Here is an 18,297-nt window from a genome sequence, read left to right as displayed (position 1 = left end):
AATATGATTTCTTAAATAATTGAAAAAAGGAAAAAAAAGTTGATGGAACCAGAAATATTAGAAGATGGGTCAAATGAAGAAACAAATTACATAACTTTGCCTATTATTCCAATATTGTCAAAAAAATTAACAAGAGAATTAAAAAAAAACATAATATAAATACAGCATTTAAATCAGGACAAACTATAAGCTCTTTGTTAAATAAAGGGAAAGACAAGGTACCGAGAAATTTGCAAAAGGGAGTATACAAAATTCCATGCTCTCGTGGTAAATTTTATGGGGGAAGAACACAACAGATTTTAGAAAATAGGATACAGCAACACAAGAATGCCATAGATTGCTCTCTAAAACAAAATAAAACACCGGAAACTTTTGAGTCAGCTGTTGTAAAACATGTTTATAATTTTTATCATCACAGTATTTTATTTAATCAAACAAAAATAGTAGATACGTCTGTAGGACTTTTACAAAGCTTCAGGGAAATTATAGAAATAAAAAAGATAATATATTAGTATCAATAGAGATGAAGGGGAATTTAGGATCAATTCAATTTATAATAGTTTAATTAAAAAACAGGTAAGATATTCAACCTGTACTGATTTTAATACTAGTTCTGAAACGAAAGATGACCTTGCGAACAAAGGTCAGAATGGGTTAAATGCTGGGAAAAGTAAACGAACTGCAGCTAAGCTTGCAAGCAAATGAACCCGTTCAATTTATAATTCAAACGTTGGTTGATGAACTTGTGAGATTTATTTAGGGGTTATGGGCCGGGGGTTAGCTGACCTTTATTGTTTTGGTTTAAGTATAAACATATTCTTCATTTTCTGATGAAAAATGCTTTATAAAAATTGAAACCCGTTTTTCTTGCTTAATTTTCGTGAGAGAGAGAGAGAGAGAGAGAGGGAGGGAGTGAGAGAGAGAGAGAGAGAGAGAGAGAGAGAGAGAGAGAGAGAGAGAGAGAGAGAGAGAGAGAGAGAGAGAGAGAGAGAGAGAGAGAGAGAGAGAGATAGAGAGAATTTGTCCCCCCAAATTTGCAGCGCTTTACACTATGATTACATATACTATGATGTCAGGAATTTTTCCAGCCACCAGTTTCTGAAAAATTTAATTTATTGTAGTTTATTGAATCGAGTGCGAGGGTAAATATAGTTTATTCCGAGGGGAAAATGTGGATTTCATTTTTTATACTTAGCAAATGGAAAAGAGTATTATTAGACATTCATTATAATCTCTCTTAAAACTATTTCTCATTCGCATCATACTTCATTGACAATTTTCAATATAATATCTTCCTTTATTCTCATCTGTTCTATAGAAAAATATGATTTAATTTCTTTCAACGACTCAAGAAAAAAAAAGCTTTTTAAAGCCAATAGGCTTAGCTATCTAGAGAAGTTTTGAAAAGAAGAATTTCTTTCAGAAGCTTCAAGTGAAGCATAAAAATTTGATATGTCACAAAAGATAGTCGATAAACTTCGCCTTCAATAGCTTTTAAATTGGGAATCATGAAGAAATATTAAATTAACAAACAAAAACTTGAAGCATCGGATATAAGCGAGAACAAAAGTGCTCGTGCTCAGAAGAAACGAATATACTTGACATTTTTCCTGTCTAAACGTTTTTTTTTTTAACAATAAATAGCAGACATCGACTTTCTATTTTTTTTTCTATATATTTTTGTTTATTGAGGTATTCTAACATTGCTTTAAATATTTCAAGAACATCTCTTAGAAATTGGCGTTCTATTTTAAAAAAAATATTACTCAGCGTGAACAATCCCTTCTATTTGAAAATTTCGGAGTATATAAAACTTCACAAACGGAAAGAAGCTAAAATCAACGCTGTAAGCCAAAAGCCAAAAATTTCCTTTTTATTTAAATAAATTTCAACTTACTCAAATAAAGTCGTACCTTCATTTTGACAAAACAAAAGGAAACCCAAAGCTTTCTAAAGCTGACTTTTCCCAAAGAGTTTGAACTTAGTACCATCAGCCGTTCCGGAGATATTTGTGATGCACGTTTTAGACAAAGTACATGCATGTAGCCTGTTTTGAGTTAATTTGACATCCTGGTCAACTCTTCCTGACGGTTTCAACTAAATACCCCATTTCATTCTTGAGATATCCTTTCTATGCCATTTTGACAACCTGGATAATCTTTAACTATTTATGTTTAGTTCAAGAGTAGTAGTAATAGAAGTAACAATAGTAGCAGTGGTATTAGTAGCCTTGAATATTTTAGCTTAATACCCTTAGCCACAACAGTAATAATAATGCGCACATAGTGCCTTTCGGCTAACTGAGCATCCCCCTCAATATGTCCTGACAACTTAATACTCTACGCGGTTCCTTAGATATTACTGACACGCCCTTTTGAAAACCTGCATGCACATACTGTTTTTTTTTCTTAAGTTCATTATCCCTCTGAACATTCCCTGAAAGTTTCAGCTTAATTCACTTATCCTTAGAATAAGTGACACTAGTAGAAATAGGAGGAGTAATAGAAGCAGTAATAGTAGTTGTAGCATGAATTTAGTGCCTTTTGGTTGTTCAACACGCCCTGAAAGTTTCAGCTGAATAATTTATAAGGGTATCAGCAATCTATTGCTGATACTCTTTTTTGACAACCTGCAAGCACATAGTTTTCATTTGGTTAAAAGCCCTTATCAACATTCCCTAAAAGATTCGTCTTAATATCATTATCCTTAGAAAAAATAGTAGGGGTATGATTAATAGCAGGAGTAGGAGTAGTTGCAGCAGAAACAGTTGTAGTAGTACTAGTAGCGGCAGTAGCAGTAGTAACAGTAGGGTACACATAGTTCCTTTTGGTTAGTTCAATATTTTTCTCAACACACCCTGAAAGTCAAATTAATGATATGTTGCTGATACTTCCTTTTGACACCCTACATTAACACAGCGTTTTCATTTAGTTCAATATACCCCCTCAACATTTTCATAAAATTTCGTCTTAACACCCTTACCCATAGGGAAAATAATAAACTAGCAGTAGAATTAGTAGGAGTAGCATACATATATTGTCTTCTGCTTCTTCAGAATCTCTCTCAACGTCTCCTAAAATTTGATTAGTTCAATATCCTTCTCAACACACCCTAAAAGAGTCAAATTAATGAGATATTGCTGATACTTCCTTTTGACACCCTACGTTAACACAGTGTTTTCATTTAGTTCAATATCCCCCTCAACATTTTCATAACATTTCGTCTTAATACTTTTGCCCATAGTGAAAATAGTCCACTAGCAGTAGAATTAGTAGGAGTAGCATACACATATTGTCTTCTGCTTCTTCAACAATCTCTCTCAACGTCTCCTAAAATTTGATTAGTTCAATATCCTTCTCAACACACCCTAAAAGAGTCAAATGAATGAGATATTGCTGACACTTCCTTTTGACACCCTATGTTAACACAGTGTTTTCATTTAGTTCAATATCCCCCTCAACATTTTCATAACATTTCGTCTTAATACTTTTGCCCATAGTGAAAATAGTCCACTAGCAGTAGAATTAGTAGTAGTAGCATACACATATTATCTTTTGTTTAGTTCAACATCTCCCTCAATGTGTTTTAAAATTCTAGTCTTTTCACTTTAAGCAGTTTCTGAGATACGCCCTTTTTGCAACATGCATGCCCATAGTGTGCCTTTGATTTAGTTTAACATCCCCCTAAACATTCCCTTAAAGTTCCATATTCTAACCCTTAACTTCAGTAGTATTAGTAATCGTAGTAACAGGAGTAGTTGTAGTTGCAATAGTAGGCAAATAATGCCTTTTGGTTAGTTCAACATACCTTGAATGTTTTAATTTATTAATTAAAAAAAAATTCCGAAAAAATAAGTTTTTCAAAGAAAAGTAAAGGCCATTTTAAACTTAAGCTCAGGAGATATAAATACCTGTTAAAATTCAAAACGACCAGAAATTACTATTAAAGAATAAATGAAACCCAAAACGAACAGAAATTAAATAAACAAATAGATCTTAAAGCGAGTAATGCTTAGATTGAATATGAAAATCAAGCTTAAAACGAAAACAAATATTTTGCTATTAAAGTATAAATGAAACTTAAAATTAACAGAAATTAAATAAACAATCAATGCGAACAAACATACAATATATATTATGGAAATTAATAAATAAATCTTAAAACGAGTGAAACTTAAATTTAATATTCAAAACAAGTTTTAATCGAACAAAAATAGCTACAAACAAGAGTTTGGGTATCGTCTCACTGCAGAAGCCTAAGACCTACTGCGTCATTGGCACTTTACTGAAAACAAATTATATTACAAATTTTTTCTTTTGTACTTAGTATTGAAAATAAATATTAAAATTACAGTAAAATTTTGAACTGATGAGCTTTTAGCAATTAATATCATTATGCAAATAATTTCTTAGACCACACTGCTTTTCCATTAAAAACAAAAAAAAATTTTTAAACACGAAAAACGGGTTTTAATTTTCTAACAAGCAGTGAACTACAAAACAATTAATTATGCACAAAAGCTCCGAATATTTCGGCCCGACATCCGGGAGCCTTTCTCAACGGAAAAAAAAAAAAAATAAATAAAGCAAAAAAAAAAAAACTTAAATTACATTACAATAAAACATACTAAACACATAAAGAGAACAAAAAGCAAAAACGAAAGAAAAATATAAATAAATAAGAACAAAACTCACATATTAATTAAACACTTCCATGCACTGAATGTCTTTCAACTGGCCTCCTCTCAGTATATAAATGGAAATATATTAAATAAACACTTCCATGTACTGAATGTCTATATTGATTCTACTCGCCTCCTCCCAGTATATAAATTGAAATCTATCAAAAATGAAGAATATATTTATACTTAGACCAAAGCAATAAAAGGTCAACTAACCCCCCGTCCATAACCCTTAATTAAATTTCACAAGTTCATCAACCATTTTATGAATTATAAATTGAATGGATTCGTTTTGTTGCAAGCTTAGCTGCAGTTCGTTTACTTTTCTCATCATTTAACCCATTCTGACCTTTGTTCGCAAGGTCATCTTTCGTGTCAGAAATATTATTAAAATCAGTATTGGTTGAATATCTTGCCTGCATTTTAATTAAACTATTATAAATTGAATTGATCCCAAATTCCCCTTCCTCTCTATTGATACTAGTACCCCCATATATTCTCTTTTTTATTTCTATAATTTCCCTGAAGCTTTGTAAAAGTCCTACAGACGTATCTACTATTTTTGTTTGATCAAATAAAATACTGTGATGAGGAAAATTATAAATATGTTCTGCAAACGCTGACTCAAACGTTTCTGGTGTTTTGTTTTGTTTTAGAGCGTAATCTATTGCATTCTTGTGTTGTTCTAGCCTATTTTCTAAAGTTTGTTGCGTTCTACCCACATAAAATTTTCCACAAGAACATGGAATTTTGTATACTCCCTGTTGCAAATTTCTCGGTATCTTGTCTTTCCCTTTATTTAACAACGAGCTTATATTATGTCCTGATTTAAATGCTGTATTTATATTATGTTTTTTTAATTCTCTTCTTAATTTTTGTGATAAAATTGGTACAAAAGGCAAAGTTATGTAATTTGTTTCTTGATTTGACCCATCTTCTTCTAATATTTTTGGCTCCGTCAACTTTTTTTTACTATTTTCAATTATTTGAGAAATAATTTTTTCCGGATATCCATTAACTATTAGAATATCCTTAATAAAAATTAGTTCATTTATTATGTATCTTGGTGATGCTAATTTTAATACCCTATCCACTAAACAAATAACCACACCCCTTTTTACTTGGATCGGGTGATTTGATGTGAAAGACAAATAACGGTTGTTACTAGTCGGTTTACGGTAAATTGAAAATGCTAGTTCATTACTATTTCTATGGATCAAAATATCTAGAAACGGTAACTTATTCTCTGTTTCCTTTTCAATTGTAAAAATTAACTCTCCTCCCAAATTATTTAAATGTTCCAAGAAACCTTCAATTTCTGATTCCCCGTAATTCCAAATAACTAAAATATCATCCATATATCTGCCCCAAAATTTAGGTTTTAAAAAATATGTTTCTATAGCTAAATTTTCAACATACTCTACATAAATATTTGCTAACAACGGACTTAAAGGCCCTCCCATTGCTAAACCCCTAATTTGATGGTAAAAATTATCTCTAAACTTGAAATAGTTAGTATATCTGCTAGTTATTTTTACTAAATTTAATATAGTTTCCAGTTCAATTCCCGAAGGTAATTCTTCTATCTCATTTTTTCGTTCCTCAAGTTTTTTGGATAAAATACTAAACGATTTATCAAAAGGAATATACGTATACATGGATTTTATATCGAAACTGAACAATCTAGATTCTTCTGAAATCGTTTAGTATTTTATCCAAAAAACTTGAGGAACGAAAAAATGAGATAGAAGAATTAACTTCGTGAATTGAACTGGAAATTATATTAAATTTAGTCAAAATAACTAGCAGATATACTAACTATTTCAAGTTTAGAGATAATTTTTACAATCAAATTAGGGGTTTAGCAATGGGAGGGCGTTTAAGTCCGTTGTTAGCAAATATTTATGTAGAGTAGGCTATGTTGAAAATTTAGCTATAGAAACATATTTTTTAAACCTAAATTTTGGGGCAGATATATGGATGATATTTTAGTTATTTGGAATTACAGGGAATCAGAAATTGAAGGTTTCTTGGAACATTTAAATAATTTGGGAGGAGAGTTAATTTTTACAATTGAAAAGGAAACAGAGAATAAGTTACCGTTTCTAGATATTTTGATCCATAGAAATAATAATGAACTAGCATTTTCAATTTACCGTAAACCGACTAGTAACAACCGTTATTTGTCTTTCACATCAAATCACCCGATCCAAGTAAAAAGGGTGTGGTTATTTCTTTAGTGGATAGGGTATTAAAATTAGCATCACCAGGATACATAAGAAATGAACTAATTTTTATTAAGGATATTCTAATAGGTAATGGCTCTCCGGAAAAAATGATTTCTCAAATAATTGAAAAGAGGAAAAAAAAGTTGACGGAGACAAAAATATTAGAAGAAGATGGGTCAAATCAAGAAAAAAATTACATAACTTTGCCTTTTGTACCAATTTTATCACAAAAATTAAGAAGAGAATTAAAAAAACATCATATAAATACAGCATTTAAATCAGGACATAATATAATCTAGTTGTTAAATAAAGTGAAAGACAAGATACCGATACATTTGCAACAGTGAGTATACAAACGTCCATTTTCTTGTGGAAAATTTTATGTGGGTAGAACGAAACAAACTTTAGAAAATAGGCTAGAACAACACAAGAATGCAATAGATTACGCTCTAAAACAAAACAAAACACCAGAAACGTTTGAGTCAGCGGTTGCAGAACATCTTTATAATTTTCCTCATCACAGTATTTTATTTGATCAAACAAAAATAGTAGATACGTCTGTAGGACTTTTACAAAGCTTCAGGGAAATTATAGAAATAAAAAAGATAATATAAGGGGGTACTAGTATCAATAGAGATGAAGGGGAAGTTGGGATCAATTCAATTTATAATAGTTTAATTAAAATGCAGGCAAGATATTCAACCAATACTGATTTTAATAATATTTCTGAAACGAAAGATGACCTTGCGAACAAAGGTCAGAATGGGTTAAATGATGAGAAAAGTAAACGAACTGCAGCTAAGCTTGCAACAAAACGAATCCATTCAATTTATAATTCATAAAATGGTTGATGAACTTGTGAAATTTAATTAAGGGTTATGGACCGGGGGTTAGTTGACCTTTTATTGTTTTGGTCTAAGTATAAATATATTCTTCATTTTTGATAGATTTCAATTTATATACTGGGAGGAGGCGAGTAGAATCAATATAGACATTCAGTACATGGAAGTGTTTATTTAATATATTTCCATTTATATACTGAGAGGAGGCCAGTTGAAAGACATTCAGTGCATGGAAGTGTTTAATTAATATGTGAGTTTTGTTCTTATTTATTTATATTTTTCTTTCGTTTTTGCTTTTTGTTCTCTTTATGTGTTTAGTATGTTTTATTGTACTTTAATTTAAGTTGTTTTTTTTTTTGCTTTATTTATTTTTTTTTTTTTTTCGTTGAGAAAGGCTCCCGGATTTGGGGCCGAAATATTAGGAGCTTTTTTGCATAATTAATTTTTTTGTATTTAACTGCGTGTTAGAAAATTAAAAACCGTTTTTCGTGTTTAAAAAATTTTTTTTGTTTTTAATATCATTATGCATCATTATGCATGTTCGCTTTGGGTTTCATTTATTCTTTAATAGTAATTTCTGGTCGTTTTGAGTTTGAATTTTAACAGGTATTTGTATCTCCTGAGCTTAAGTTTAAAACGGCCTTTACTTTTATTACAAAAACTTATTTTTCGGAAAGTTTTTTTTTTAAATTAATTTTTGTTCGTTTTTGATTGCAAAAAGTTTCAAGTTTTTATGGCATGGGGGGGGGGGGTGCTTACTGTCCCATTATTCTTTACTTTAAAAACGGATATAGAACTTTCAATTGAAAACGAATAAGGATTTTTTCAAAGTCTATAAGATTACATATTTGTAAAAAAACTTATATATGAACAATAGACAGCTTGCACAACTTGTGGACAGCGATTGACAATAATGAATGGATTGAAAAAATAGCTCCAGTAAGTTGGTTTAGACCATTTCGCTTGCTGACACAAAGGGTTGACGACTGTTTGGAATTGACCTTAATAGGAATTTGTGTGCCAAAGCAATTTTGCATCTATTACAGAGTATGTATTTTAACCTTATAATTGGATAATTATAACAGATTTCCTATGTGTTCTTCACTTGAAAAACCCCTTCACATAAGTTATAAACCCTCCTTAATAGGTTATGCCCCAGGCCATTACTTAAAATGCCTACCCCTGGGCCCTGGTGGGCTGTGTCGACGCCGGAGTTTTTTGTTATCAGAACTTTGAATTATTTTAACAAAATGTCTATCTCAAAATTTTATCTGATGCATTTAGGGCGTGGAGGGGGGAGAGGGGCTAGTTGCCCTTCAATCTTTTTTGACTCTTAGAAAGTGAACAAGAACTTTCAATTTTCAGTCAAATGAGCCCCCTCTAAAGTTTATACGAGCATCCCTTACATAAGAAATAATATGAAGGATTCGGAGAATCCTTAAATTACAACCCTTGCCATGAGGGCTTTGGGGGAGTTGTAATCCTCAAAGACCTAATTTCCAGAACTTAAAACTACGTTTAATAAAATGGCTGTCTTAAAATTTTGATTGGATTTGTTTGGGGAAAAGGTGGGCGTGAGAGGGGGGTTAGTTGCCCTCAAATCACTTTCGACTATTAAAAACAGCACTAGCCCTCGGAATATCCAATCGAATGAGCCTTTTTTGAAGCTTCTACGACACCGCCTTCTATAAAAAACCTTCTATGCCCCCAGGGCATAAATTACAACCCTTGCCCTCAGGGTTGTGAGGGATTGTCCTCCTCAAAAATATATTTTCTATCTGGAAATCAACTACGCTGAACAAAATGGCTATCTCAAAATTTTGATTGGATGTGTTTGGGGAAATGATGGGCGTGGGGGGGGGGAGGGGGTTAGGTGCGCTCCAATCACTGTCGATTATTAAAAACGGCACTAGCCCTTTAATTTCCAATCAAATGAGCCTGTTTTGAAGCTTCTACGACAGCGTCTTCTATAAAAAACTTATATGCCCCCAGGGCATAACTTAAAACCCTTGCCCTGAGGGTTGTGGGGGAGTGTTCTCCTCAAAAATATATTTTATATCTGAAAATCAACTACACTGAACAAAATGGCTATCTGAAAATTTTGATTGGATGTGTTTGGGGAAATGATGGACGTGGGGGAGGGGGGGAGGGGGCTAGTTACACTCCAATCACTTTCGACTATTAAAAAGGGCCCTAGCTCTTTAATTTTCAATCGAATGAGTCTATTTTGAAGTTTCTACGACACCGCCTTCTATGAAAACCTAACATGCTCCGAGGGCATAACTCAAAACTCGTGTGCCGACGGCTGTGTCGGCGAGTCCTCCTCAGACACACATTTTATATACGGATATAAGCTACTCTGAACAAAGCGGTATTCTAAAAATTGTTTTTAATGGTTCTTAGGAAAAGGATGGGCTTGGGGGGGGGGGCTATTTGCCATGACAACATTTTTGACTATTATAAAGGAAACTAGAACTCTAGATTTTCATTCGAATGAGCCCCTTTTGAAGCTTCTACGACGACCTTTTCCATATGAAGTGACTATGGAAAAAATAATAATAATAAAATGCCTTTTACTATATGGCCTTTACTATAGGCAACGCTACAGCGTTGCCTCTGATCACTGCAAGCCGTTCTTGAGATATTGCTGATATACCCATTTGAAAAACCGCATGCACTTAGTGTTTTGGTTTAACTCAATTTACCCTCAGTATTCCCTGAAATTTACACCTTGCTACTTTTTAGCCTCAGTAGTAGTAGAAGTAGTAATAGTAGCACCAGCAACATCAGTAGTAGTAGTAGCAGCTGTAGTAGTATACACACATTGCTTTTTTGGTCAGTTGAATACCCCACCCCCCATAATGCCCTGACTGTTTCAACTTAATACCCTAAGACGCTCCTTATTCCCTGAAATTTAAACCCTAATACTTTTTAGCCTCAGTAGTAGTAGTAGTAGCAATAGCAGTAGCGGTAGTAGCAGCAGCAGCAGTAGAAGTAGCAGCTGTAACAGCATACACATATTGTTTTTTGGTCAGTTGAACACCCCCCTCATAATGCCCTGAAAGTTTCAACTTAATACCCTACGACGTTCCTGAGAAGTTGCTGATACGTCCATTTGATAACCTGCATGCAGATAGTGTTTTGATTAAGTTCAATACTCCCCTCAGCGTTCCCTGATAGCTTCGTCTGAATACCCTCAGTTTTTTTTTGAAGACCAAGGGTCAAACATTTCACCCTTTTCCAAAAACAAATACTATATTTGAACAATGGGCAGATTACATAACTTACAGCCCTTTCAGCTATGCTGAAAAAAAAATGGCAATCTTTAAATATTGATCGAATGTCTTTGGCGAAAAAAGGGTCAGAGTAGGAGGCTGGTTGATCTCCAATCACTTTTGACTCTTGAAAACGGCTTTAGAACTTTTGATTTCCAATAGAATGAGCCTCTTCTGAAATTCCTACGACAACCCCTTCCATACGAAGTGGTGATTTGTAAAAAAAAAACATTGGTGAAAAGAAAAAAATACATAGAGCCCACTTTGCTCTTTACTTAGGCAGCGATATTGCAGTGCCTATGAAATGGTTACTCACAAGCCAATATTTCATGCAAATCGTTCGCGTTTACAACAAACATTATTAAAAATTAACACGAAAAGAAAACTTGATTTTCTTATGGTAGTTTTATTATTATTATTATTTTCAATGGTTGACAGACAATAAATTAATTATTACAAAATTAACGAACGAACTGTTCAGATAGGATTGCTCACAGAAAGGGGTAAACGAAACGTCATATGCATGAATATAATTATCAACTAAAACGACAGTTGAGTGACAGAACCTGGATTACACACATAGGGAAAATTCAAGAGATTATTTCTGATTCAAGAACTTTAGAAGGAAAATACGGCAACTACTATTTTTAATTTATGCAGAACTTTTAACTTCAAGAATCGAACAGCTTTGGCGAAATAAAAAAAAATGTGCAGAAGAAAAATGAGGATAATTCCAGCAAGTGAAAAAAAAGGGGAAGATACATATACAGTATTTGAATCGAGATCTTCGCTCAACCGTCCTCAGTAGAAAAAAGTAGATAAAGTAAAAAGAAAAAAAAAAAAAAAAAAAAAAAAAAAAAAAAAAAAAAAAAATATGGATAATAGACCCAACAACGAATTAAAAACAAAACAAACCTCAAAATAAGAACTAAATAAAAATAGAACCTCTCGAAGTAACAATGAAAGGACAACTCTTTATTTACGTCAAGTGGCGGTCTCGACCAAAATATCTGCATATTTATATTGTCTTATTTCACTGGCTGGATTTATCTTTTTTTCTTCTTCAATTTGTTTTTTTCATTTGTCGTCAAAACTTCACTTCAAAACAAAACTTATCTTCAGAAAACGTGAAAGTCGTCCTTTCACCATTACTTCAAGAAGGCCTCTTTTAATTTAGTGCTTGTTTTGAGATACGTTCGTTTTTCTTTTGTCGCTGGGTCTTTTTTTTTGTATATTTCTTACTCTTTATTCACCTTTTTGCACTGGCAACGGTCGAGTGGAGGTTTTGATCAGATGTTTTTTTTCACTGGCAGGAATTATCTTAGTTTTTTCTTCTTCACAGTCATTTTTTCATTTTGTCATTCCTTGCCTATGATTTTAGAAATTAATTGAGCAACTTTGGAGTCATAACTGTAAAGTTAAACTGTTTTCAAACCATGACAAGTGTGCCTCAGGGCGAGGCTACGTAACGAGCTGGTAGGAGGCACAGAAAAATAAGTGATAAATGTCTTGACTCATTCTTACCAACTGAATATAATACATCAACCAAACATAGCACCTTCCTAAAACTAATACCACTAAGATCATGCCTGCACATAAAGGAAGAGGCGTGGAAGAGGGTGGGGGAGTAGATCACATTTAACAGAGGTAATTGAAAAATGAGTTTGAGAAATGCATTTATTTTTACCTCTCCCTCCAAGATAAATTCTTTTTTCAGGATGAATCGTCTTACTCTTGCATTAAGGTCGGACCTGTGCGCAGGTATGACAATGATACTTGTTTCCTCCTTTGTTATTCCCTCTTTTGATAAATAAATTTTTACTAGATATACATAACGTAATGTTATATCAATTGCAATTTAAGTATTTCACCAATACAGTAGAACATAAAACAGTACATGGCACTGAACAGTAAATAACGAGCAACTTTTCTCTTCAACCAGAGAAGACAAATATAATTCTTGCAACTATAGCCTAAACACATAAAAGGAAATATAATTTTAATGGTGACTTCAAAACTGTAACGTTTATTTGTTTTTGTCATCAATCATGTTATCAGCATAATTTTTTTCCAAATAACTACAAAAAAAACGGGAAGACACAAAAAAGAAGGTATGTTCTTCATGAAAGTAATACTATCAAACTGATCATGTTTTAGTGTCCTAGAGCTGAGGTTGCAGGCCCCTATCTACAAAAAATAAAAATATTAACGATGCAATGAACAACTGATGATACAAATAAAGAGGTATGTTCTTCATGAAAGTTATACCATCAAACTGATCATGTTTGAGTGTTCTAGAGCTGAGGTTACAGGTCTCTATCTACAAAAATAAAACATTACCGATGCTACGAACAACTGATGATACAAATAAGGAGGTATGTTCTTCATGAAAGTTATGCCATCAAACTGATCATGTTTGAGTGTTCGAGAGCTGAGGTTACAGGCCTCTATCTACAAAAATAAAACATTACCGATGCTACGAACAACTGATGATACAAATAAGGAGGTATGTTCTTCATGAAAGTTATACCATCAAACTGATCATGTTTGAGTGTTCTAGAGCTGAGGTTACAGGTCTCTATCTACAAAAATAAAACATTACCGATGCTACGAACAACTGATGATACAAATAAGGAGGTATGTTCTTCATGAAAGTTATGCCATCAAACTGATCATGTTTGAGTGTTCGAGAGCTGAGGTTGCAGGCCCCTATCTAACAAAAATAAAATATTAACGATGCTATGAACAACAGATGATACAAATAAGGAGGTATATTCTTCATGAAAGTTATACCATCAAACTGATCATGTTTGAGTGTCCTAGAGCTGAGGTTGCAGGCCCCTATCTACAAAAATAAAATATTAACGATGCTATGAACAACTGATGATACAAATAAGGAGGTATGTTCTTCATGAAAGTTATACCATCAAACTGATCATGTTTGAGTGTTCTAAAGCTGAGGTTGCAGGCCCCTATCTACAAAAATAAAATAATAACGATGCAATGAACAACCGATGATACAAATAAGGAGGTATGTAATTCATGAAAGTTATACCATCAAGTTGATCATGTTTGAGTGTTCTAGAGCTGAGGTTGCAGGCCCCTATCTACAAAAATAAAATATTAACGATGCTATGAACAACCAATGATACAAATAAGGAGGTATGTTCTTCATGAAATTTATACCATCAAAATGATCATGTTTGAGTGTTCTAGAGCTGAGGTTACAGGTCCCTATCTACAAAAATAAAAAATTACCGATGTTATGAACAACTGATGATACAAATAAGGAGGTATGTTCTTCATGAAAGTTATACCATCAAACTGATCATGTTTGAGTGTCCTAGAGCTGAGGTTACAGGTCCCTATCTACAAAAATAAAACATTACCGATGCTATGAACAACCGATGATCCGAATAAGGAGGTATGTTCTTCATGAAATTTATACCATCAAACTGATCATGTTTGAGTGTTCTAGAGCTGAGGTTGCAGGCCCCTATCTACAAAAATAGAATATTAACGATGCTATGAACAACCGAAGATACAAATAAGGAGGTATGTTCTTCATGAAAGTTATACCATCAAACTGATCATGTTTGAGTGTCCTAGAGCTGAGGTTGCAGGCCCCTATCTACAAAAATAAAATATTAACGATGCTATGAACAACCGAAGATACAAATAAGGAGGTATGTTCTTCATGAAAGTTATACCATCAAACTGATCATGTTTGAGTGTCCTAGAGCTGAGGTTGCAGGCCCCTATCTACAAAAATAAAATATTAACGATGCTATGAACAACTGATGATACAAATAAGGAGGTATGTTCTTCATGAAAGTTATACCATCAAACTGATCATGTTTGAGTGTCCTAGAGCTGAGGTTGCAGGCCCCCATCTACAAAAATAAAATAATAACGATGCAATGAGCAACCGATGATACAAATAAGGAGGTATGTAATTCATGAAATTTATACCATCAAACTGATCAGGTTTGAGTGTCCTAGAGCTGAGGTTGCAGGCCCCTATCTACAAAAATAAAATATTAACGATGCTATGAACAACCGAAGATTCAAATAAGGAGGTATGTTCTTCATGAAAATTATACCATCAAACTGATCATGTTTGAGTGTTCTAGAGCTGAGGTTGCAGGCCCCTATCTACAAAAATTAAATATTAACGATTCTATGAACAACCGATGATCCGAATCGTTCGAATTAGTTCGCATTGCCTCAGGATCTGTTATTTATGCTGATGAAATAGTATTTAGGAGTGGCGTTAGACAGGGGGGAGGATATTATTGTTGTCTAATTTAAATTTGTGTCTAAAAGATTGTTTTTTTCCATTAAAAACCTATCGGGTTTACTTAGCAGTTGAAATTAGTTATTTGGTTTATGCTCATCACATTAGTTAACTTAGTCGGTCAAGGACTGTGAAAATTGAAAATTTTAAGATTTTAGCCAATGAGTTGAACAAAAAAGAACTAGAAATTAGCCTGGCGAAATGCCAGGATTTTGATATTAATTTGTGATTTGTGATTTGTGTGATTTTGATATTAATGACCCTCTTGGCTCTCCTCCTCTTGATTGGGGTAGTGATTGGATTTTTCATGCTTTGGACTCGGTGATATACCTAGGTGTCCCATATTCTTCTGTAAAAAGACCATCACCTCTTTTAATAGTAAGCCATCTGGAAGTTAAGATAAGAAAGACGTTCGGTTCCCTTAATCTTCTGCGGGGTAATATGAGAAGGGATATATTAGGTAGACTGTATCAGTCAATGGCTCTACCTTAGATTAGCTTTCCAGCAGTGATTTTGAAAACTTTTCAATCTTGTACTTCATCTCAAATTAATGTTGTGTATTTTAGATATCTTAAATTTCTACTAGGTTTTCCGCTAAGTGCTCGTAATACTTGTTTAAAATATATGTATGGAATAAAGGACCTGCTTGATGTAATAAAGATTAAGTGTGAGATTTTAGTTCAAAAGGCTCTAAATTATCTTGAATATAGAAATTTATTCCCGTTTTTTGAAAAATCTAACCGATGTTAACCGATTGACGTAGATGGTTGTATTAATAGGTATTTCTGGTCTTGTTAATTGTAGGTTGTGTCTTTATATTTTATATTTATTGATTGTACTCCTCATAGTATATCCTGAGGGGAAATAAAAATATTATTATTATTATTATTAATAAGGAGGTATGTTCTTCATGAAAGTTATATCAACAAACTGAGCATGTTTGAGTGTCCTAGAGCTGAGGTTATAGACCCCTATCTACAAAAATAAAATATTACCGATGCTATGAATAACCGATGATACGAATAAGGAGGTATGTTCTTGATGAAAGTTATACCATCAAACTGAGCATGTTTGAGTGTCCTAGAGCTGAGGTTGAAGGCCCCTATCTACAAAAACAGAATATTACTGATGCTACGAACAACCGATGATACGAATAAGGGAAATAAAACACATTTACTTACAAGCTGTGAACCCTCTCTGAACTCAGAATACAATTTCTGATAGCCCAAAGTGGAAACGCTTCCTTTGGATTCAATTAGTTGTTTGAGTGCTTTGGCTATTTCAACACGTCTCTTTCGACCAGCGGAGCTTATCCCAGTTGTCAGAATAGATACATCGATCTTACCAGACATCGGATCAGTTGCTGATTGCTTCAAAGCCTCTCTGGAAGTTATCAAAAATTTGAAATAAACTTCATATTTGCACTATCAAACTGGTAAAATTATTTATCATGCAGAATAGTATAGGCAAAAAGCAATGGTGCCCCAAGCCCCCTCCCTCAAATCCGCTTTTGTTAATGCCTTGTGTAATCCAATAGACATTTTTTATTGTTATACAAGTACTATAATCAGAGCAGCTTAAATCTGGTAGTTTGAACCGTATTTTTAGGTTCTTTGGCACTTTTGAGGACACAATTTTATAGATTCTAAAAACACAAAAAAATGAGCAAATTATATGGGAAATTTTAATTATATGAATCATTGTAAAAATGTCGAACAATAAGGCCTTTCCCAGTTCCCAGTGTATAGCCTCATTATAAACTATCCCTTGTATAAGAACTGCCAACTCCTGTAATAACTTCAGTTTTATGTGTTCTAGAGAAAAGCAAAGCAATAATAGGAGAATCTTTTCTTTTTGGATTAATTAAAAAAACTTTTTACATAATATAAGTTTTTCAAAAAAAAAAAAAAGTGAAGAACTCCATTAAACCAAAAATTGAACAAAAATATAATCAAATAATCTACCAGCCATACAACTGCCACAAATCAGTATCAATAAATAAATGAAACCCAAAACGAACAGAAATTAAAATAAATAACAGAGTCAAGCTCAAAACGATCAGAAATTAACATGACAAATTATATTCTGGCTTTTAGAAAGCATAGGGGTTTTGAACCCTACTCATGTTAATTTCTGCTCGTTTTGAGTTTGACTGTGTTTTATTGTAATTTCTGTTTGTTTTTGGGTTTCATTTATTTATTGATGTTGTTTGTGGTAGTTGTATTCTTGGTAGATAAATTGATTCTATTTTTATTCGTTTTTGGTTTAATAGGGTTCTTTACTTTTTTTTTTGAAAAACTCATTTAGTGGAAAATTTTTTTATTTATTTAATTCCTGTTCGTTTTATATTGAAACAATCTTTTTCAGGGAAAAAGAAAACATTAGTTTGAATCTTTCCGGTTTTTCTTTAAGAATTTATAGTTTGGCCTGCAATTTCTATGCTGGAGAAACTTCTTTAGCAATTTTTAACAACACAAACCCTTCTGAAAATCATGAAAAAAATAGTAGTGTTTAATTTAGTCATATATATCCTCTAGTTGACCTGATGAATAAAAAATAATACCATTCCCAAAAATTAAATCTATGCTCATTCACAGCTTGGATACTGTTACACTCTTTTGATTTAGTAAAAATTTAAGAGCAGAAGTACGGTAGTAATAAAAGCAGCCCCGAAAGTTTGAGCTTAATACCCTCAGTCCTTCTTGGTATACTGCTGAGATGTCTTATTGGCAACCTGCATACAAACAGCGCGTTTTGATTTAATTTTAAAGCAACATTTAATTTTTAAGCATTTTGGGCAAATTACATTACTGGGGGGGGGGGGGTTGACTAACCCAATAACCCTAGATATATAGTTATTAGACCGTTCAGCTATGCTGAACAAAATGGCTGTCTTAAAATTTTTATTGAATGTCTCTGGACAACGAAGGCCCGAAGAGGAGGGCGAAATGCCTTCACTTCTTTGTGCCCCTTG

The 18,297-nt window shown here is 33.0% G+C and overlaps 1 protein-coding gene across 1 annotated transcript in view; it reads right to left on the bottom strand.

Annotated features, from left to right (window-relative positions):
• The window catches only part of LOC148946263 (DNA replication licensing factor MCM4-like), a 194,471-nt gene that overhangs the window by 26,436 nt on the left and 149,738 nt on the right, over window positions 1-18,297 (bottom strand). The window contains exon 8 of the mRNA XM_089097647.1: window positions 16,505-16,706. Within this exon, the coding sequence (XP_088953773.1) occupies window positions 16,505-16,706 (202 nt within the window). The remainder of the gene's footprint in view (window positions 1-16,504; window positions 16,707-18,297) is intronic.

Source organism: Artemia sp. Qi Xiang Cuo, chromosome 12, assembly GCF_049724085.1.
Source record: "Artemia sp. Qi Xiang Cuo chromosome 12, ASM4972408v1, whole genome shotgun sequence".
Lineage (NCBI taxonomy): Eukaryota > Metazoa > Arthropoda > Branchiopoda > Anostraca > Artemiidae > Artemia > Artemia sp. Qi Xiang Cuo.
The sequence above is the reverse complement of the archived record's forward strand: the minus strand, read 5'-3'. Positions and strand labels throughout refer to the sequence as shown.